The sequence below is a fragment of the Penicillium longicatenatum genome (genome assembly GCF_028827895.1).
Source record: "Penicillium longicatenatum strain IBT 33135 chromosome Unknown contig_2_segment0_segment0, whole genome shotgun sequence".
In the NCBI taxonomy this organism is placed as follows: domain Eukaryota; kingdom Fungi; phylum Ascomycota; class Eurotiomycetes; order Eurotiales; family Aspergillaceae; genus Penicillium; species Penicillium longicatenatum.
This window is the reverse complement of record NW_026643120.1, coordinates 5,845,876-5,866,827: the sequence shown is the minus strand read 5'-3', so window position 1 is coordinate 5,866,827 and position 20,952 is coordinate 5,845,876. Positions and strand designations below refer to the sequence as shown.

At 48.1% G+C, this 20,952-nt stretch overlaps 5 protein-coding genes across 5 annotated transcripts; 2 read left to right on the top strand and 3 right to left on the bottom strand.

The window, feature by feature from the left end:
• Nucleotides 1–159: 159 nt before the first annotated feature.
• N7484_004696 (Acyl transferase/acyl hydrolase/lysophospholipase) lies at nucleotides 160–12,449 on the bottom strand (the record flags this gene model as incomplete). The annotated part of the gene is made up of 7 exons (XM_057115116.1): nucleotides 160–3,077; nucleotides 3,131–4,993; nucleotides 5,049–5,740; nucleotides 5,795–8,018; nucleotides 8,072–8,292; nucleotides 8,347–11,419; nucleotides 11,480–12,449. The coding sequence occupies 7 exons, from the start codon at nucleotides 12,447–12,449 to the stop codon at nucleotides 160–162; spliced, it is 11,961 nt and encodes a 3,986-aa protein (XP_056975256.1).
• Nucleotides 12,450–13,940: 1,491 nt separating this feature from the next.
• On the bottom strand, nucleotides 13,941–14,422 carry N7484_004695 (DUF3140 domain-containing protein; the record flags this gene model as incomplete). The annotated part of the gene is made up of 3 exons (XM_057115115.1): nucleotides 13,941–14,142; nucleotides 14,201–14,317; nucleotides 14,394–14,422. 3 exons carry the CDS (start codon nucleotides 14,420–14,422, stop codon nucleotides 13,941–13,943), a joined length of 348 nt encoding a protein of 115 aa, XP_056975255.1.
• A 747-nt stretch (nucleotides 14,423–15,169) lies between these two features.
• N7484_004694 (formate/nitrite transporter family protein) lies at nucleotides 15,170–16,249 on the top strand (the record flags this gene model as incomplete). The annotated part of the gene is made up of 4 exons (XM_057115114.1): nucleotides 15,170–15,448; nucleotides 15,503–15,623; nucleotides 15,683–16,039; nucleotides 16,092–16,249. 4 exons carry the CDS (start codon nucleotides 15,170–15,172, stop codon nucleotides 16,247–16,249), a joined length of 915 nt encoding a protein of 304 aa, XP_056975254.1.
• Nucleotides 16,250–17,167: 918 nt separating this feature from the next.
• Nucleotides 17,168–17,968, top strand: N7484_004693 (6-phosphogluconolactonase; the record flags this gene model as incomplete). The annotated part of the gene is made up of 1 exon (XM_057115113.1): nucleotides 17,168–17,968. One exon carries the CDS (start codon nucleotides 17,168–17,170, stop codon nucleotides 17,966–17,968), a length of 801 nt encoding a protein of 266 aa, XP_056975253.1.
• A 413-nt stretch (nucleotides 17,969–18,381) lies between these two features.
• N7484_004692 (fungal specific transcription factor domain-containing protein) lies at nucleotides 18,382–20,544 on the bottom strand (the record flags this gene model as incomplete). Its single annotated transcript, XM_057115112.1, has 6 exons — nucleotides 18,382–18,799; nucleotides 18,856–18,962; nucleotides 19,025–19,580; nucleotides 19,646–20,094; nucleotides 20,175–20,271; nucleotides 20,354–20,544. The coding sequence occupies 6 exons, from the start codon at nucleotides 20,542–20,544 to the stop codon at nucleotides 18,382–18,384; spliced, it is 1,818 nt and encodes a 605-aa protein (XP_056975252.1).
• Between the last annotated feature and the right edge of the window lie 408 nt (nucleotides 20,545–20,952).

The following is a 20,952-nucleotide window of genomic DNA, read 5'->3' as shown; positions in this document are numbered from 1 at the left end:
ATGAGGCTATAGTTAGATTTAAGAACAGGTTATGCTTGCATGTTATTGCGCACCATTAAAATCACCAGCAAGGATAATGGCAGTCGTCAGCTTTCGCAGAGGAGGAAGTCTAATCTTCATAATTCCATTCACACTATCTACTTAGACTGAATGCGAATATTACCTCTCTCCCTTAACCAATCTGGGGAGCAAAACCTGCCCATTTGAAGCCTTCCGTAAGTACATTCCAAGTAACGTGCTCATCCCTGCCTTCTCAGCAAGATCCACCCATTCCGGAATAGATACCACTTCGAATTGTTCCCCTGTTCTAGTCTCCATTGCCTCTTGAAATTTCCCCTGTTCAAACACAAGTTCCCCAGATTCAAAACGGAATCGGACACCTTCGTTTCCTGCAGACAAGCCAGACTCATGCACAGCTTCCACAATCTGTTCCGCCACCAAATCCACTGAGATCAAATCAAAGCCCCCAGGCCACGACTTGGTGTCTGGGATCTTCTTCGTCTCTTGGGAATATCGCATGATGTTGCTCATCATATCGAGCTCCGGCGCATTCGCCCCTGAAACGCTGGATGGGCGGTGAATCCAGACTGGAAGACCGAATTGTTCACTAGCCCGCTCCAAGTATACCTCACATACCCACTTGGCTGCCATATAGCCATCATCTGGAAGGTTGGGAGGACTGTATGCAGCGAGAGACGATTCTCCAAAGCTGGGTAGGGATGAAAGTCTGGTAGCAGTCGCAGACGATACGAAATGGAAAGGAATGCGACGTGGCAAAGCAAGCTTCACAAGCTCCTTCGTAGACGCCACATTTGTCAATTTGAGAGATTGGTAGGTCTTCATGAAAGAAACATCAGCCCCATTGTGGATAATGATATCGGCGTGACTGAATATTGAGACTGCTTCAAATTCCGATAGTCCCAGCTTTGATGCCCCAAGATTTCCTTCGTGCACATGGACCTTTGGATGCGCAAAAATGTCGGGTAGTTCGTTGGGTGAGCGGCGGACAGCAAGGCAGTGTACGGCTTGAATCCTTTCATCATCCAACAAATTACGCAGAATCTCCTTCCCGACGAATCCAGTTGCTCCTGTGAGAACCACCACGCTGGTCCCGGAAGGCGCCTTTTGGTTGGTAATGGCAGGAAGGGTGTCTTGAGAAGATAACAGCAAGCCGTTGATTTCTTTTTCCCAATCGACAGGTGTTGCAATATTGGCAGATGATCGTTTTCCTACCAGAGAGGCCATGTCTTGCAGGGAACTCGCTTCAAACAGCTGATGTAGAGACACTGATACGTCGAGCCGTTCCTTGATCAAAGATTGCAAGTTAATGAGGGAGAGAGAGCTTCCACCACAATGGAAATACTCCGATTGTGATTGGATTGAGTGATGAGAGATGAGATCTTGAGGGATCGTTTCTTGCCAAAGCTGACGGAGAGAAGCCTCCAAAGGTAAAAGGCTGTCATTCTTGGTTTCCTGGCACGGGTTATTTGGAATGACCATGCTGTTGACGATCGACCGGTCCACCTTTCCGGACGTGTTCTGAGGCAGAGTGTCGATTGGAATTATCGCAGCTGGAAGCATGTATCGTGGAAGCGGGAGGTCTTGAACAAGCTGATCTAAAAATCTTGCTTGGACTTCGGTTGTCTCGAAATCATCCAAAACAACAAATGCAACCATAAAGTTTCGACTGGGATCCTCAGTGGAGGTTCGAGGGGAGACGATCACCTGCAGAACTTTGCCCTTGGAAGCCCTCAGGATTGTGGCCTCGATTTCCTCGACGTTGATGCGTATTCCGTTCAGTTTGATTTGATTGTCACCATTGATACGACCCATGAGAACAAGACCCCCATCGTCTGTCAGTCGAGCCCGGTCACCAGATCGATGAATGTTGACCCATCCTTGGCTTTGGAAAGAGGCACTAGAGTGATGGTCCAACATGAATTGCTCCTTGTTTTTGTCTGCATCGAGATAGCCCAAAGCAACACCGGCTCCTCCGATCACCAACTCACCAGGTATGCCAATAGGAACCGGATTCAACTTTTCGTCGACAATGTAGACCGAGTTGTTGGGCAAGGTATAAAGAGGCAGAGAGTTCTTTTCGCTCCTGACATCAAAGTCCATGTATGGGATTTCCACCGAGCTGCAGACTATTGTTGCCTCGGCTGGACCATAGATATTGATAAGTCTCAATTCTGGCTTCGCAAGACATTGAAACTCGCGCATCAATCCGTCGGAAAGAACTTCACCACCACAAATTGCAAGACTCCAAAGACTGTCTTTTAACTGCGAGCCTCCATGACGAAGCCAAGAGAAATACTCTGTAGGCGTTGCGGCTGTGACGGTCACATTCTCAGATTGAATGAGACTCGCAAGTGCTGCAGGACTAACCCGATCTTTAGCGTCAGCAATGACCAATGTTCCTGCATTGCTGAGTGAGAGTAGAATTTGAAGAAGGGACATATCCCAGGCACAGGATGATTGGTGCAATACCGTCTCCTTTGCTTCCCGAATACCCCAAGACTTGCTGACAACGTGAATTTGATTCGAAAATGCCGAGTGGTTGATCATAATGCCTTTGGGTACGCCAGTCGAACCGCTTGTATACATAACAACGGCTAGCTGTGTGGCCTTTGCCATGTTTGACGCGGGGATATCGGAGGTTTTCTCGATACAAGACACGTCAAGCGATTGTGTTGAGGCGTGCAGTTGGTCGATATCTTGTGCAGTGGTTGCATCAGTCAGGATCACACAAGGCGCAGTCTCGGAGACTATAGTTGATAATCGATGTATTCCAGACTTCTTGTCCAGAGGCACGTATGTTCCACCGACATGCCAAATTGCCATCATTGAGCAAATCCAATTCGCAGCCGGAGATTGGAAAACCCCGACAGCATCTCCAGGACCTACGCCTCTTTGAACCAATGCAGTTGCAATACTGGACACTCGACTAGAAAACTGCGAGTATGTGAGCTTAGCCCCTCCTGGTTCTCTCAGAGCGACTCGGTTAGGGTGTGATGCCGAAACATCGTTGATTCGATGAATTAAGGTCTCGGGCCATTGGCTCTCCATTTCACATCCTGCGAATAGTAAGCATTTACAAAAGAACAATGAGCTGCGTTTATGAGCTTACCTCGACCGACAGTCAAACCCCTCTCAATATCGTCCTTTGAAAACAATGGTGGCCAGAAAACCCTCGTGGCAGGATTCTGAATGAATGCTTGTAGGAGGCTGTGATAACTGCGAAGAAGGATTTCCGCATGTTGCATCTCATATAGATCTTTTTGAACCAGCAAGTGAATCGATGTCCCTTCATCACCGTTATCTAAAACGTCAAGATGAAGATCGTAGGAGATACCGCCAGTCGTCAATAAAGACCCACTGGCAACACACCCGCAAAACTTGCGAGATTCTGCAATCCCAGGACGATAATTGAAAGACACTTGGAACAGCGGACCGTGGGATGTAGATCTAGGGACACTCAAATCAGAGAGAATGACGTTCAATGGGATATGAGCATGTGAGAACGCCTGTTGAGAAATGGACTTTGTATCTTTTAACGCCTCTCCGAACGATTGAGAAGGCTTGCGATGGAACCGGATTGGAACAAGATTGAGGAACAACCCAATGCTCTGCATAACATCTGGATCCGTGCGATTACCATCTCCAAGGCCGATACATATGTTCTCCACATCGAAGAGTCGCAACAGAAGAGTTTGCCAAACTGCAAGATGGAAATGATACGGAGTAACTTTGAAGATGCCTGCGCAGTTTTTGATTCCATCTGAAAGCTCCTTTTCTAGACGCATGGAAACATTGTGCGTTCCGATGTCCGTAACAGTGGGCCTAGCGGGCACACGAGAGAATGGAAGTAGAGGCGCGACCGGGGGCATATCCGTGAATTCCGCTCTCCAGTACTGGAGGCTCTTTTCCCAGGCACCACTTTCATGATCACGCAACTGCCTCAAAGTGAAGTCGGGGTATTGAAGCATATCGTACGACAGAGACAGTCCTCTGTATGCCTTCTCGATGTCCGACCAGAATATCTCGAAACTGATGCCGTCCATGTTGATGTGATGGAAGCCACAAATTAGCCAGTGTTTATCGCCTCGCAGGGAAAGTAGCTGTATGCGGAAGGTTTCGCCATCTTCAATATTGAAGACATGAGATTTCATCTGATCTTTAGAAGTCTCAACCTCTTTCTCGTCACTGATCAAGCTGCGCTCTAGTCGCAGCGAGGACTTGGTCCAAACGCCCTGCATTCCTTGCTTGTCCTGACTCAGGAAGAAAAATGTTCTCAATGCTTCATGATGCTGGCCCACTGTTTCAACTGCTCGGGCCAAGTCTTCAATCCGCAAGTGTCCCGTTAGCTCAAAGGCTAGAGTGACATTGAATGCAGTCTGATCCTCAACGAATGATTTTAGAAAGTAGAATCGTGACTGTCCGTGCGACATGGGAAGGGTTCGTTGAATTTGTCGTTTTTGATCAAGATCAACATCTGTGACATCCTCAACAGAGCTTGCAGATGAAGATGCCTCATCATTCTGCTCCGAGCTCGAATCACCGGCTCGGGCAGATGTCACCGAACTTGCACTGCCAATATCATGTGATGGAGAATACTCCAAGTGGAAGGCCTTGATATCATCACTAGACTCTGAGGTCGGCGTATCCTGTGCAGACTCAGGTTCCAGGGAGCCTATCTGGGGTGAACGAGGAGGCATAGTTACAGGAGCTTTCGAGACAGCTTCCTCATCCTTCTTCACGTTAGGAATCAGCGTATCTTGCAGAAGATTGGCCGCCGACTCTAAGAGATCTCGAATTGATGCTGCATTGAAAATCTTCAGCACTGGCATATCAACGGCAATCTCCTTGATGAACCAAGATCGAAGTTCTACAGCGACAAGTGAATCGACACCCAATTCATCCGGACTCAAGTCCAGAATCGCTTTGTCCGGGTCGGTCTGAAGGGCAGATCGCAGTTTGATTGTGAAAACGTCTTCAATATCCGGTTAACCTTGAGCTCCTCTAGATTCAAAGAAGGGCCATCATACCTTGTAGAATCTCCAAAACCTCTTCCTTGGAGGTGGCGTCGAGCAGTTGCAGTCTAACAATAACTCCCGATTTGTTTTTCTTGCCCGTCGCAGCAAACGAGTTGGATTTTATTACCAAATGCTGGAAAATGGGATTTGCGACCCAGTTTTTGGACTCGTCCTCGTCAATCCTCAATGAACTACACAGCTCTGAGCTGCCCGTTCTTTCAATGCAGGAAAGAACTCCTTCTGCAAATACCTCCCGGAAGTCTTGCTCCGACATCCAGGTATGACCGACTCGGTATAGATATGATTGTTGGTCCATGTTCAGCTCTCGTGTGACATAGCCATTGCCGACAATGGCTCCGATGTTGATGGCGTACCCGGCTAATCCACGACTCCGACGCTGTGCGGCTAAGCTAGCCATGAACATGTTTGCAGCATTGTATGCGACTTGTCCAGGGTTTCCCGTGATCGAAGCCATAGACGAGAAAAATACCATGAAATCTAGAGTGTCCTCAGAAAAGAGCTCATCGAGCAAAATACTACCTTGAATCTTGGGCTGCAGAACTTTCTCAAGCCGAGGAAGGTCGAGATCTAGGAACATGGTGTCTTGGAGAACCATGGCGCCCTGTGCAACACCGCCAATTCGTGGCATTGAGTTGACAATCTGATCGTAAGTGCTCCTCACAGACTCACGGTTTGTAATATCACTGATATTGTTAGAATAGGGCATATCTCCAGATTTGAACACAGGAATGGCTTACTTGGCAAAAACGCGGACTGTGCATCCGTTCCCAGCCATTTGGAGTATCCAATTTGGGTCGATCTTTGGATTACGACTCGACAAAGCAATATACCGGGCACCTTGGCTAGCCATCCACTGGCATAGAGAAAGGCCAAGTCCTCCTGTGAGCCCAACGAGCCAATATGTTTTGTTTTTGTCGAATTTGACAATAGATGTCGCGGGGAACACCTGAAGCGGCAGGTTCTTATCCTCCCAGGTGAGGAGAGCCTGTTTACCCGAGCTTGGCTGGCTGTCGATAAGACCTGCAAGGGTGAGATTTGGAAGTCTGTTCAGATTGACGGGGCCCTGGTCAATTTGAACCTTAGACCACAAATTCTGTAGCTGGAAACCGACATCATCTTCTCCAGTCGGGCTAGGGGAGTAATTGGAATATTGCATTGTCAAAGTGCGCTCGGTTTCCAGTCGGCACTCATCTGGCAAGCTATCCTGAAGGCGCGACAGCACGTCATGGTCGCCAGCGAAATTGAACAACCTGACGACATTTGGTGGTGTCATTGCCTTTATTTCACGTCGCGCAGAGTTTTTGTGGATAAAGACCCAGGGCTGCGAACAGAACCTGTTCTCTGTGGTGAAAAGAACCAGCCGGATACCTCTTCGCGTTGCATGTTGTTCAAGCACCGCCGCCAGTGAAAAATCGGGTTCCAGGACAGCAATGGTACTTCCAGGGAGGATATTTCGGAAGAGCGCCTGGACAATGAAATGTGAGTAAAGACTTATCATCGACTGACGAGGTTCGTTCTTTGAGCTCCTGCATTGCACCTGCCAAGATGTTGGGATGTCTATGCAGGAAGAAAGAGTTTCCGAAAGTGCGACTACATCAACACCTGTTTCACACTCTTTTCCAGCAACCAGAAATAGATGATCTGTTTCATTGATCATGAGCGGGCGCAGCAGAGATTCCGTGACCTGGATTCGCACGCGACTGTCCGATGGCCCGGAGCACGGGTATTTTCCTTCCAAGACTTGATAGTAACCATCGGATCTGTCTACCACGACAACCGAGGACTTTCGCTGCACACTCTTCACAACAAGCCGTTTGGAGGAGTTATACCGGTCATTTCTTTCGGTGTGCAGTTTTAATCGAGGGATAAAAAAGCTCCCATCGCGCAAAGTGATCTGCGGTTCTCTGTACCACAAAATCTCTTGGAGGTGGCCTTTCTGCTCCCAGATGTCCGTAGCATCAAGCTGTAAGATCTTTCTGGATATAAGATCCGAATTTGCATCCTTTAGAGAGTGAAGGTTCATGAACTGCACTCTTAGATGAGGCATTTCAACCTGGAGTGTCCGTTGAACACCAACGATCATGTTGGCAGATGGGTTATCACCTTGTGCACCGTGACCGACCCATAGGATGTTTTTGCTCTTCTCGAAAAGCACTTTGAAACCTTTCAAGTTTTGTCGTGACATCGAAAGAAGAGCCGGCTCATCTAACTCAGACAAGCAGAGCACAGAGCCCATGACTCGAAGGTCTGCCGAGGAAATATCCGCCAATGAAGAGTAAAACACGATTTTCTTGTAATGACTGCCAATTGCGTGCCTTACATCCAAGGCTAATGAGGTCGTGAAAGAGCTTTGGCCGCCGATGATCGTCAATGATTCGATCCCCAGTGTCTCATTAGTGGGAGCTAAGGGGTTGCGCAAAAAGCTCAATCGTTGATCGACAGCCTGAGTCAACATTACCGAAAATGGAACGGGTAGACCTGGTGGCGAGTTTATAGAGACATCACTGCCTGAGAATCCAGCTTTTTTCATGCAATCATCCCATACCTCGGTGGATACACACGGTGACAAAGTACGTCCCTCGGAATGACCCATCCACCATGCTGGAAGTCCACCAAAGATGAGACCAAATTTCATCACATTTGGGTTCGTCAACTCCAAAAGCAACAAGTAGCCGCCGGGTTTGATGAGACGGCGGACATTGGATAGTGTTTTCTCAATATTGCTTGTCGCATAGAGCGCAAGTGAAGCAATCACCAGGTCATATGATTCTGGGGCATATCCTTGTTCTGTAATATCGGATTCAATGTCCAGGACTTTGAATGCCATCTTGGCCTGGTGCTCTTGAAACCTGTCTTGTGCCTCATCGAACTGACCATCCAAGATATCTGTGTAGGTGTAGGAAGCAAAGCCCTTGTTAATCCCTCGCAACACCCATTCAGTATTCTCCCCAGCGCCGGCACCTATACTAGTGTATGAGCAATGGGTCATATGCTGGGCCTCATTTTGAACTTACCGATTTCCAGAACATTAAGATGGGGATAGCGATTGCTGATCTGACCGCAGATTCGGGACATGTGTTGCAGGTAAAATTGGATTCCAGATGATTCAGAATAGAATTGGCTCAACATGTTGTCTTGCATGAGAATTTCAAGTAAGTTGACTTCCCCACGGACAATCAAAGGCAGTGCCTCGCCAACTCGCCTCATGATTTTCATATCAATGCTCTCCGGATATCTAGAGATGTTAGTTCCCTTCAGCAGGAATTAGGAAACCCTGAAGTAGAATTACCTGGAAAGCAATCGCGCAATGTCGGTCGCAGTGTCGTCACTGCACTTCGATGGGACCCAGGGGTGCTGGTCAGATTTCACGATTGAGACACAGTGGCTGGAATATGACAGAAGATGACTGTGGTGCGTTTCGACCGCTGCATTTTCGGACTCATCAATGGATAGGTGGAGATTTTTCAAATAGAAGTGCGCAACACGCTCCATTGCTAACAGCTCTGCTTGATTTGTGAATTCCACGTCGAAATCAATATCACACGCTGTCGCCTCTTCGGAGGCCCACTGAATCTCGGTGAACATTGGAACATCAGTAGCTGCTGTCAAAGGAGTGAGAGGAGTTGTGTGGAGCCCTTGAAGTTGCACAACTGTGTATTGGCCATCGGATGTGTATAGGTCCACATCTCCAGAAAGCTCGGAGAACCGAGCACTCACGACCGAAGAGTGAAATTGAAGGTTCGAACCAGGACCTGCCAATTCCAAGCAAAGGGCCGGGTTGATCCGGATGCTGTCAATCTTGGTAGGGAGGTAGAGAGTGCGCAGACGACCATCGCCAGGAAAGGAGTACGCTAGCATAATTGCCTGGATCGCACCATCCAGCGATCCAGGATGAACCAGCAAATGCCCTCCTGTGCTGCCTTCCATTGGAACCGCGATGTCCCCAGTAGCATGATCCATTTTCCTTTTCAGGTTTGAAAGCGCGTGAAATGGACCCGTGTAACCGAACCCAAGGTCGGAAACAAAGTTGTAAAATCGATCAGTCTCAACTTCCAAGAATGAATCCTGGGATTCACTGCCCAGTGGTAGATCAGTATAGCTTGGATTACCGAGAGTAACCTTGATCTTAGCAGAAGCATGCAGCGACATGTTTGAGGATCCTCTGTTTGCATCGGAGTAGCAGTTGAAGTCTGCCGTCACGGAGCCATCCTGCTCATCAGAAATGTTCAAAGCATATATAACCTCAACCCCGGCATTCTCTTCTAGCACCAGGGCTTGGCCAATGATGAAATCCTGCAATTCAATCAACTTAATTGATGGAATGCCGTAACGTTCATTCAAAACCTCCACAGCTGCAGATATATAGCCTGCTGCTGGAAACACCATCTGCCCCTGTACTTGGTGGTGGGTGAGCCACGGAATTTCTCGAGTATGAAGGTAGTTTCGCCACCGGATCTCTTTCTGTGTGCCATCTGCACATTGGACTCCGAGCAGAGAATGAAACTTCTCGCCGCCCTCTCGAAATTCTGTGGAGAGGCGAGATTCATGCCAGTAAACTCTATCATGATCCCATGCATAGGTTGGTAGTCCTGTCACAAGCCGCCTTGACCCACCTGAAAGGGTCGAGTTGTCAAATTTCGCAAAATCCACAGCATTTTCGCCGAGAGATATCCACAGTGCTCCGAGCGCAGACGCTAAAGCCTCTCTGCTATCCTTTCCCCGGTTACATGTTCCAGTATAGGGAATCTCGTTGCCAGAAACCTCTTGAATTGTTTGTAAAGCTGGACCTTTAAGTGCCGGGTGAGGGCCAACTTCGACCGCCATATCAAAAGGTCCGAGTGCAGCTGTTGCATAGCTCATAGCCTGTGAGAAGAGAACGGGATTGACCATGTTGTTGCTCCAGTATGTGTCCACCAGGCTATCAGTAACATCTTCGATGTTCTTCCCATAGACACTGGAGATCCATGTTGTACCAACATCCGACCGATTTTGGATACTGATTTTGCAATTTTGAAGGGCTTCAATATACGGAGCGGCGCACGGTATCATATGGTGAGAGTGATAAGCTTTATCAACTTTGAGCAACCGCGCAAATTTCTTTTCATCCTCAAGCACCTCCTTTGCCTCCTCGATGGCATCCATGTCGCCAGAAAGCGTGACACTGGCAGGGGAGTTGCTCGCGGCGACACAGATGCGCCCCTCCAAAGTCGGCATCTCGCAAAGTTCCCGGGCATCTTCAATGGACGTCCCAGCCGCCATCATTGCTCCTTTGACCCCATTGGTGTCACCGGAGTACTGCAAAGCCCACCCACGATAGTAGGCGATTTTGATTGCATCTTCTGCAGTGAGGTACCCAGCAGCATAAGCAGCCGAGATCTCTCCCGATGAATGGCCGACTACAGCAGTGAATACAATACCAGCCGCACGAAGTAGGTCAACCAACATTACCTGAATCGCCGTGCAAAGGGTTTGCGAGAACATAGCCTGACCTATGCGAGATGACGTAGCATCTTTCAGTATCTCGTCTTTGAGCAGCCAATTAGGGCGATGCTCTTGTGGGAGATTCTGAAGAGCAAAATCAAGGCGGGCAATACACGCGGCCCCCAGGGTTGACCCAAGCAACTCTGCTCCCATTCGGGCCCATTGAGCACCTTGGCCAGTGAATACACCTAGCAGCTTGGCACGTTTGATGCTTGATGTTTTGGAAGCCGGCGTAAAGTCCTCGGGTGACTGTGCAGCCCTGTCCAACTTGGCAATGAGATCTGGAACACCGGACGCTGAAATTGTCACTCGGACTGGAAGCGTAGAGCGACGACAGTTCAGAGTCCATGACAAATCGCGCAAATCCACTTTTGGCTGACCCTTTAGGTATGCGCAATATCTACCCAGCGTGGTCGCAAGTGACTTTTCTGACGAGGCGGAAAAGTTGAATGGTGTGAATGGAGGAGAAGTGGAGTCTACTCTCGCACTGCCATTTGAATCTTCAAAGGATTCCAGGATCGCGTGAGCATTTGCACCACCAAACCCAAAGCTGTTCACACTGGCACGGCGAACTACATTATCTGGGAGTTGGGGCCAATCCTGGGCCTTCTGTATGATTTGAAGATCATTATAGAAGGGTTTCACATTCGGGTTCAACTCGTTCAAAAGGAGATTGGGAGGAATGACACCATGCTGCAATGCCAGTGACGCTTTGATTACTGCCGCCAGCCCCGCCGTGCCTTCCGTGTGTCCAATTATAGTTTTGATAGATCCCACGAAAAGCGGCGGCTCTTCATCAGACTTTCGAGAATAATTTGCTTTAGGTCCGAAAAAGGCTGTGCTAATGGCTTCTGCCTCGACCGGATCTCCAGCAGGGGTTCCTTGAGTAACCTGTCAGTTTCAAAGTTTCCCATTGCAATTTCTAATTCTCAAGGACATACCTGTTCCATGGGCCTCGAAAAATTGAGGGCGATCACTAGCTTTGGTTATGTCAAGTCCCGCTCTGGAGTAGGTGGACCTGATCAAGTCCGCCTGAGCATGCGGGTTGGGCATCGTGATTCCCTTTGTTCGCCCATCTTGATTGGTTCCAGTTTCGCGAATTATACACTCGATATTGTCACCGTCGGCGAGTGCAAGGCTGAGTGGCTTAAGAACGACAGCCGCAATACCGTCACCTCGAGCGTATCCGTCTGCACCCTTGTCCCACATGCGCGATCGTCCCGTGGGGGAGAGCATTTTCAACTTACTCTCAGCGACATACTGCTCAGGGCCAAGGAGGAGATTCGTTCCAGCTGCCACGGCCATTCTTGTCTCTCCGGCACGCAAGCTTTGCACTGCTTGGTGCATCGCAACCAGACTTGAAGAGCAAGCGGTGTCAATGGTCATGGATGGACCATGCCAATTGAAGAAGTAGGAGATGCGGTTGGAGAGGATACTTCGAGCTGTTCCAGACGCGAAATATGCAGGAATGCTCTGAATATCTCTGCCTATGAGATCCGAATAGTCATTCGTCATCAAACCCACATACACACCAGTGTCAGAGCCTTGCAATTTCTCCATTGGCAGCCCGCCTGCTTCAAGACTCTCGTATACTGTCTCTAATAGCAGACGTTGCTGAGGATCAATTGCATTTGCTTCCACAGGTTTGGTTCCAAAGAACTGGGCGTCGAATAACCGGTGGTCATCCGAAAGGACATATGAGTGTCGGACATTGCTTGTTCCATGATGAGAGCTATCTGGATGATAGAAGGCGTCGGGATTGAATCGAATTTTGGGTATTTCAGTCAAGACATCTCGGGGATCTTTGAGTAATTCCCAAAGCTTGGATGGGGAAGTAGCTTCACCGGGGAATCGACAAGCACTTCCCACAATCGCAATGGGCTCCCCTCCTGTTTGACCGTTCATGGACATTTGAGTGTTGAGGTTTCGCAGTATCTCAGGTAAAAATTAATAGTATGTAAAACAATATTGGGAGTGGAGATACGGAAAGTGAAAGTGACAACAACAGGTAAAGTATCACTCTCGCATGGCCTTTATCTTGGAACCAAGCTGTGATGAGGGATTCATCTCAATATATCGAGGCTCTTGTAAATCACGAAACCTTGAGATTTCCATTCGGATGACCCTGAAACCATGTAAGCTTAGTAGTAGTAGTGATCCACTTCTTCCAGTCTGATCCGAACCGACATGGCGCTTCATACATGTGGAATCAAACCAGACGAATCAAATTGTTATACTCCCATATCAAAGCAGAATGGATACACAATCTGGGCTGAACCTGCGTCTGCGGGATCTTTCGCGCTTGCATGATGCATCAAGCCGCCTTGGCAGGTCCTTTAAAACCCTCTTAAACGCACGACTCAACAGTGATCAATTTTGATCTGGACGAAAGCCGAGACCGACTCCGACTCCGATTGAGTGGCTCTTGTCGAGGATGTGGTGACCATCTGAGATAATCATCTAATACACGACTTGATGATATGGCCGTGTTATGCTCTCGGGATTTGCTCTCGGTATTTGCTCTCGGGATTTCTAAGGGCTGGTTTGTATTGCCTATTCCCCCTCTACAGCTTGATAGCTTGATATCGCGATATGTATTGTAAACGGTCCGACGCCTTGTCAGGCACCGGATCACCATTTCGCGGCTGTTCTAGTGACCTGGTCGCCTCAGATTTTATTCCATCCTTAATCAAAAGAGAAGGTTGCTGGGTGGAATAAGGGTGATAGTGGAAGCACACATGGCCGCCAAATTTGTAACGCCACGCCCGAATCAGCTTGATTCTGAACGAAGGGCAAATTCTGCAACTCCACTACTGCGAGGAAGTACGGAAAAGGCCAATTATTCGTGTGACTTTTTATGGAAATAGGACACTCGAGAAAAGCAATGATGAAGCAACTTTGACTGAGGGCGCGTAGCGAAGTCGTTCGGCATCGTTGTCTTCCACAAATTATCGTGCACGGACAATTTGATAGAACGCTTCGTGTGACATCTTGAAGTCTTACAGTAGACACTTATTCTTTAACGTGTTTTGGCCTCATGGCCAGCTAGCATGTCATTAGGGGATCCAGGCTCTTAGACTCCAAATTGCAATGGCCACAAGCGATAGTCGAGTTGTCATGCATTCAGACCTGAGATCTGACCATGTATGTATATAGGTAACCAGTTTAGTGGCCATGATATTGGACGCATCCAAGATAAAATTTGTTTTGGGGACTGCATCGGCTAGAACGCTTGGGCATCCAAACAATGTACCCAACCACACGCACACTCCCAATGCGCCGCGTGAGGGAATGTCACCAAATCACGTGATTAGATGGCGCGTGGGACGGGGTGTGAAAGAAACAACGTGAACATATCCAATTTCTCTAGGTGCATAGTCAAGATCTCGTCCACGTTGCAATCTAGGCCTTCAACGCATCATGTCCCCAGTTCTTGAGGGACCGATAGCTTTTGCTATCGGGGTTGTGTTTCACGCCTTCCTCCTGGGCTAGGTGGCGTTTGCAGTAGGAAACCACACGTCGCATATGGTCGATCTCTGAATCCGAGTAACCGGATGGATCCTCGTCGGGGTTGTGTTCAAGGATTTGTACAATCTTCCGACCACTGTCGTACTAGTCAATCTTGACGTTCCAGGCCCCGGGGACAGAAATGTCTGATCTACCTTTCATGGCCAATGGTCTCCCCTGAATCGTTAGTCCATCCCGATGAAGTCGACTGCTCCTCTTTGAGCCAATCACGCAGTTCATTTGGGCTCATATTGACCAGGTCATTGAATTCCCTGTCAGATAGGCTCTTGTTAGTTCGGTTTTCAGGCTGATAAGGCCCGAAAGTTGAAGAAAAGACACTAGTCTTACCTGATCACGGTGTCTCTGTCTTTCACCATGCTTACTTCTTATTTTGAAAAGCAGAGGTCTTTGGTAGTAAATAGTCTACAGGTTGGTGGCTGCGATCATTGACAAATGCAAGTGCAGACCCCTATTGTAGCCATGAAATCTGTGGCAACACAGACTGGTTTTTGACGTCATGACATTAGCCTTTCGCTTGCCCCAGCTGTGCCGCACTGGGTATTGGCCATCTGAGTTCTCAAAAGCAAGGAAATCTCTGTTGTCAACCACTTCAACACAAACAAGCATTTCTCCTTGATCCGCGGAGAAAGCACACCTGGAAATGCGGCGCGCCTCGCCAAGAACGCCAAGACTGATAAAGAATGTAGATATCACTGGTCGCCTGGACCAACCGTGGAAGGATCGTCGCATTGCAGCTCCACAAACATCTCCATCACATCAGCTTACTACGAGATTCTTCATCTTTTCCCCAGGCCTTAGAAGAGGGCTACTGCGCGTACAACAACCAATATTTGAGCTTATCTATATCCAATGATGTTCGTAGCACTTGCCATGTGGGCCAAGTTCACATTTTCCTAATAGGCTAGCAAAAAAGGGAACGATTCCAGTAGGTACCCACTGCGGAGTAAATATGGAGTAATATATAAAAGGAGTATTGGTTCTACCAGCGCGTCGCGTGCCCCTTATTTTTTCTTACATCGGGTGTTTGTACTTTGGCGATTGTCTTCCTGGGTCTGATTCTAATCTACTGTAGTTGCGAAAAATATCGCAACTCATCAGGCGTTATGTCATTCGACGCACTCTCGCCCCGAGAGGCTATTGAGTCCGTCGTGAGGGCTGGAGTACACAAAGGCAACATGCGATTAGACAAGGTATTTTTAAGTTCTGTCTCTGCTGGTTGCTTGCTTTCATTTGCCTGTGGTACTGCTTTAAGCACAAATGCCTCCCCATGGTACGCGGAGAACGCCGCTGGATTGATACGCACAATCAGTGCATTGGTTTTCCCCTATGGATTGTGCATGATCATATTGACTGGTGCTGATCTTTGTACTGGGACATTCATGGTAAAATATATCCGCATACACCCTGTACCAGTCATAATGCTAATAAGGAGCCAGTATACTACCGTTGCGGCCTTGCAACGACAGCTACCCTGGTGGAGGATGTTGATCCACTGGGTAGTCACATTCCTAGGGAACTTGGCCGGAGCATTGTTTATGGTAGCTATCATCTTTGGCTGTGAGTAATACCTCGAAGACAATGGATGTTTTGGACCCCACCTAATTACCGATCGTTAGATGGTGGTGTTTTCGAAGCCGACCCATTCAAATCGACTGTCATTACATTTGCGACAAAAAAGCAGGTTACCCCTGACTTCCACATGGTATTTCTGCGTGGAATTGGTTGTAATTGGTTAGTTTGTCTGGCATGCTTTTTGGGCATGCAGGGACGTGATCTCGCATCCAAGATAATGGGCATCTGGTGGCCTATTTTTGCTTTCGTTTCTCTCGGCCTTGACCACGTTGTCGCCAACATGACATTCATTCCCCTTGCGATCTGGTTAGATGCACCGGGAATATCCGTTGGCCTGTATATCTGGAAGGGCATCATTCCCGCTCTGATTGGAAACATTCTCGGCGGTGGTCTGTTTTGCGGTAAGTGGAACATGTCTCGCTTCGGTATTGGCAGCACTAATAATGGAGCTAGGAACATTTTATTGGTATATGTATCTCCTGGATATGAATACCGTTTCGTTTCCTGGTTTGAAGAAGAATCGAGGTGAGACACAAGTTGGCACGCCACAGAGTTTCTCCAAAGAGGGGGATATTGAGGCAACTGCCGGCATCTCAAGCTCGCGAGAATAGTTCTTGAAGCGACATCTTATATAACGCTTGTTATCGCCGGGCTGAGGAAAGAAAAACGTCTTAATCTTTGATTGTCTTATGAATTGTAATTTTCGTTTTTCTCGGGGGTCATGCTTGTTAATTGCGTTGATTCTTCAAGATACCACAGGGCAGAGCGTACCAGTTTTTATGTTGCATCAATCACTCCTGATCTAGCCGAAACTAACTCAGTAGGTTGCAAATTGCATCGAAAGCTTTATTCGGGATGATATGCCTGGATTCGAGGTCTTCCGTTTTCATTTTAACAATGTAATCCATCGGTCTGTTCTCATTCCGAAATTGAAGTATTTCAATTGTCTATCATTGCCTGGTACCTAGTAATGCACTATGTCGCACCGTTAGTGTTCAAGTCTTCATCACCTGCTACTAAACTATACTCGAAATATATTATGCGTTTGGAATGCTTGTCCACACATTCGCTCCATTTTCCAAAGTCCACTGTCGCAGATCCATACTGATACCTGTTCAAAGGCTAAAACTTCGGTGGAAGTATGATTCGACTACTTTGAGACCTCGTAGGTGAGAACAAATGGAGACAAAACATGGCACACAGCTTTGTGGATCAATTGACCAATCACAGTGACAAACGGGACTTGGCAGCCTTAGGCGTGAAGCTTGACTAATATTTGTGCGAGGCAGGGGACCACGTCATTGGAACATAGGAACCATTGGACGAGATAAGATGCACCTTCTTAAATAAGGACGACGTCATCTCCCGTTCCGGTCCTGTTAAAAGCCCGTCCACAATGGCTGGCGCGCCTTTGGCAGGAAATTCCATGAGAGTGGCCCCTCGCCCCGCCAACCCCGCCGAGTCACCGAGTGACGAGAGAGATCCTGCAACGCTGTAAGACTCGCTTTTTCAAATCACACACATCAGCCATGGCCACCGGACAGCCCAACCTCCTCAGCTTTCCTAGCACAAACACGCTAGCGGAGCAATTGCGCCCTTACGTTCTCGCCAGCCAGAATGCTGCTCTAAGCCGCCACGATAGCTTCCGCATCGCCGTCTCCGGTGGCTCCCTGCCTACGGTGCTCGCCCGCGCCCTTTTAGCCCCCGGCAATGGCACCCCCGAAGATACCCCTCAGTTCTCCAAATGGCACATCTTTTTCGCTGATGAGCGTGCCGTGCCCCTCGACCACGATGACAGCAACTATCGCTTGCTGCATGAGGAGCTTTTGAGCAAGATCCCAGCGGAGCTCGGAGCTCCGACCGTGTACCCCATCAATACCGAGGCGGTTGAAAAAGATGATACTCAGGAACTGGCCGATCTGTACCAAGAAGACTTGATGCGGGTATTTGCTGCCAAGAACAGTGTCAAGCTGCCTATTTTTGACCTGATTCTTCTGGGTTGCGGTCCTGACGGCCACACCTGCAGTCTATTCCCTGGACATGAGCTCCTGCGTGAGAAGGATGCGTGGGTCGCAGCTGAGAACAACTCACCTAAGCCCCCGCCCAAGCGCATTACTCTTACGCTCCCCGTTGTTACATCTGCTGTTCAAGTCGCATTTGTCGCTACTGGAGCCGGCAAGAAGGATATCATGAAGGCTATCTTCGATTCCGAAGAGGGTCGCAGCCTTCCCTCAGCCTTGGTTAACCAAGGCGGTGGTGAAAAGGTGAGCTGGTTCACCGACCACGCAGCCATTGATGGAGTCACCTTCCCCCGTCGCGGCAGCCTGTGAAGGGAGATGTTGGTGTCTTGGTAGACAAAATAAATGGTAAAAGCCGGGTACTAGGGATTCATTACAGCCCTTGCTTACATGGGCATTTGGGGCAAATGATGTAAATCCCTTTTGACATTCTGCGATTGGGCGTGAGTCTGTGGTTTCCGAGCCTGACATGCAGCTCGAAGTATCACCCGTGCATAATATTATGTGCTATCTGCGTATTAAGTGCTGTTTTAAAAGGACGAATACCTATCAGAGATCTCGATCATAATCAATTAAAGTACCCTCAGTCAATTTTACCTTACTATCTTCCTGTTGCCAAGATTCGACGCAACTACAACTTTGCTAAATTAATTTTCTACTTAAAAGTCTACCCTATTCCCTAGGATACAAGCTATATTAAATCTTTCGGCAAAGGTTATCATTGATCAATTTTGCTGTGGAAAAGGAAATACAGGAAGCCAAGGCTCCGCTTGCGTAGCAGAATATCCTCCAGCCCATGGCATCAACCCAGCTCCCTCAATGCCTGAGCCGACAGCAGTATCTGCCGGTTGCCATGTCCACCCTAGATCTGACATGAACAGTGTCTGCAGCTCTTCAAGGCTTGCTTGTCCAAACTCAACATCGTTTGAGGCACCTGATCCTGGGCCCTCAGTAGGAGCGCCGGTGGTTGATTGATCGAGATCAGGGTTAGATTCAGGAATGACACTATTAGGCGCAGATGAAGTGGTTGCCTTTTCTGGGGCATGTCGTTCCGGTATAGATTTGCGTGCCATACGGAAAATAGATAATGGATTGAGCACATAGTCTGGTGCACTTTGGATTGGAGTACCAGGGAGACTTTCACTATTTGTAGTGTTAGCAACTTATGAATCTAGTTGACTACGATGGATTATATCTACCTTGGGTCTTCGTCGCCTGTTTGGTATGGGTCATCGGGAATGCTGTTCCGGGCGACTACCTCGGAACCGATGCCCGATCGGTCGAACATGGTCTCTGCTGCGGAACACTATAGACGAAATATCAGTTGACAATCAACACAAATAGATCCGACAGTGCTTAGCGACTCACTAACGAGTTTGCGATGACACTCAGAGATCCCATCAATTTCAAGGCATCGATATTGCTCTTTAAAAGTGGCAGAGTCTCCGCGGTGATTGTTTTTGTTTCTTCAGCACGGGGGTCAAGTATTTGGGTCAGATGGTATACCATGATTCGACAGCTATCATATGTAATAGTCGGGAGCCATGAATCTGCCAACGCTCTAGTCCCATGCTGAGCTGTCTGGCCAATTATGGTCGCCAATGCCCTCGCAGCATCGAATAAGACTTCTTGCAAGTGTCCCAGAAAAGCGTGTTGCTCTGGAGGAAAGTCGAAGGCGGCACGAAGTTTGTAAAGCGCCGGTGCACCCAGTCGGTATAAGTCGCATATTGTTTGATAATGCGCGCAATGTAATACGCAAAGAGCGCCAAGCTGAGCCGAGTCCTTTCGAATATAAATTGCATTCGGAGTAAATTGCAAGCTCGCCGGCAAGGACTCATACCAATTGCGACAATCACGGTCCAGAAGTGCAAATTCGGACTGTGCTTCCCAAGGAACCATCGCTTCATCGAGATGCTTGATATATCTGGGTCCCAGGTAAGCAAGTTGCAGCGAAAGAGAAGTCATGCCCAAGTTAGTCCAAAGGCTCACCTCAATACTCTTTTCCGAATTGAAATATGGCGAATAAAGTATGCCATCATTCCCATATTTGGCATCAGTGCATCGCTGTCGAGCTCACCTGGTATAAATTTCAGCCAGTTCCCAGGCTCCAAAGTCTCCGTGAGACATGGAATTTGCTGAATGAAATTCCTTTCGTTGCAGGGTAATTGGATCTTCATATCTTTCTCATCGACCAGAGTAAGTTGGTCCACCCCGCTACCAACAAGGGCATCCATAATATAACAGCTCCACATTAACCTTCGCCGGGACTCCCTGGCCGTGACAGAGGGCCCTACCTCAATATTCTGGCAAAGAACATCGGTATTGTATTCCAGGTTAATTTGGAGTGCTTGAGTCATTCGTGTTATAAGTCCACTAAGCATAAATGCATTTGCAAAATTTCCCATGCGGACGGCATGATCATGAAGCAGGACTGATGCCTATAATTTGCTCACTGTTAGATCTAGCTGGCAACATATGTCATGATACTTGAACTTGCCATTAACTTCTCGATGGTGACTGTATCAAGCGCCTCGAGAATTAGCTTTTGGGCGATCTTGGCCCATTCAGCTCCAGCCATAAGAACAGATTTTGTTGGAAGTGGAGACATTGTTTCACTGTAAGATAGTGCATGAAATCTTGAATTCGATGATCAGGTTTTGTCATCAAATAGAATATAGCAAATGGGGTCTGGCTTACTGGGCTCCCAGTGCACAAATTATGTGCAAAAGTGCATGGCTTTGATATCTTTTCGGGCCATCTTTGTCAAGCCTTTGAAGAAATGAGGGCCTGTGAATAAAGGCGAAGCACCGCAACGGGTGGATGTTGTTGAAGAACTCTTCGACTAAAAGCCCAATTTTGCTTCGGTCGGGCAAATGAGATGCAGTCAGCCTGATGAAACAACATTAGTCAAGGAAGTCACCACGATAGACTCTTAAATTCAATAGTACCAATGTAAGGGGCCAGTTGCGGGCTCTATGGACTCTTTCAAGAGAGATTGGCCAAACAGACTTGGGGAATGTGGAGAAATATGGCCAAGCCGCGTAGTTTCATGCTCTAGCTGATTGCTTGGGGACCGATCAGGGATAAGTGAAGGAGTTGAGATGGGCTTTTTGCTGTCTGTCGAGATATCCTCAACGCGCTGAATCCAACCTGGCTGTGAGGATTCTGAATAAAGACAATCATGACCTTTCTCTAGACACCTTCGGCACGTCGGTCGCTCCCCCGAGCATTTAGTTTTGCTTGCACGACAGGCCGTGCATGACCTATAAGTTCTCTTTCGTTTGGAACTCTCTGTT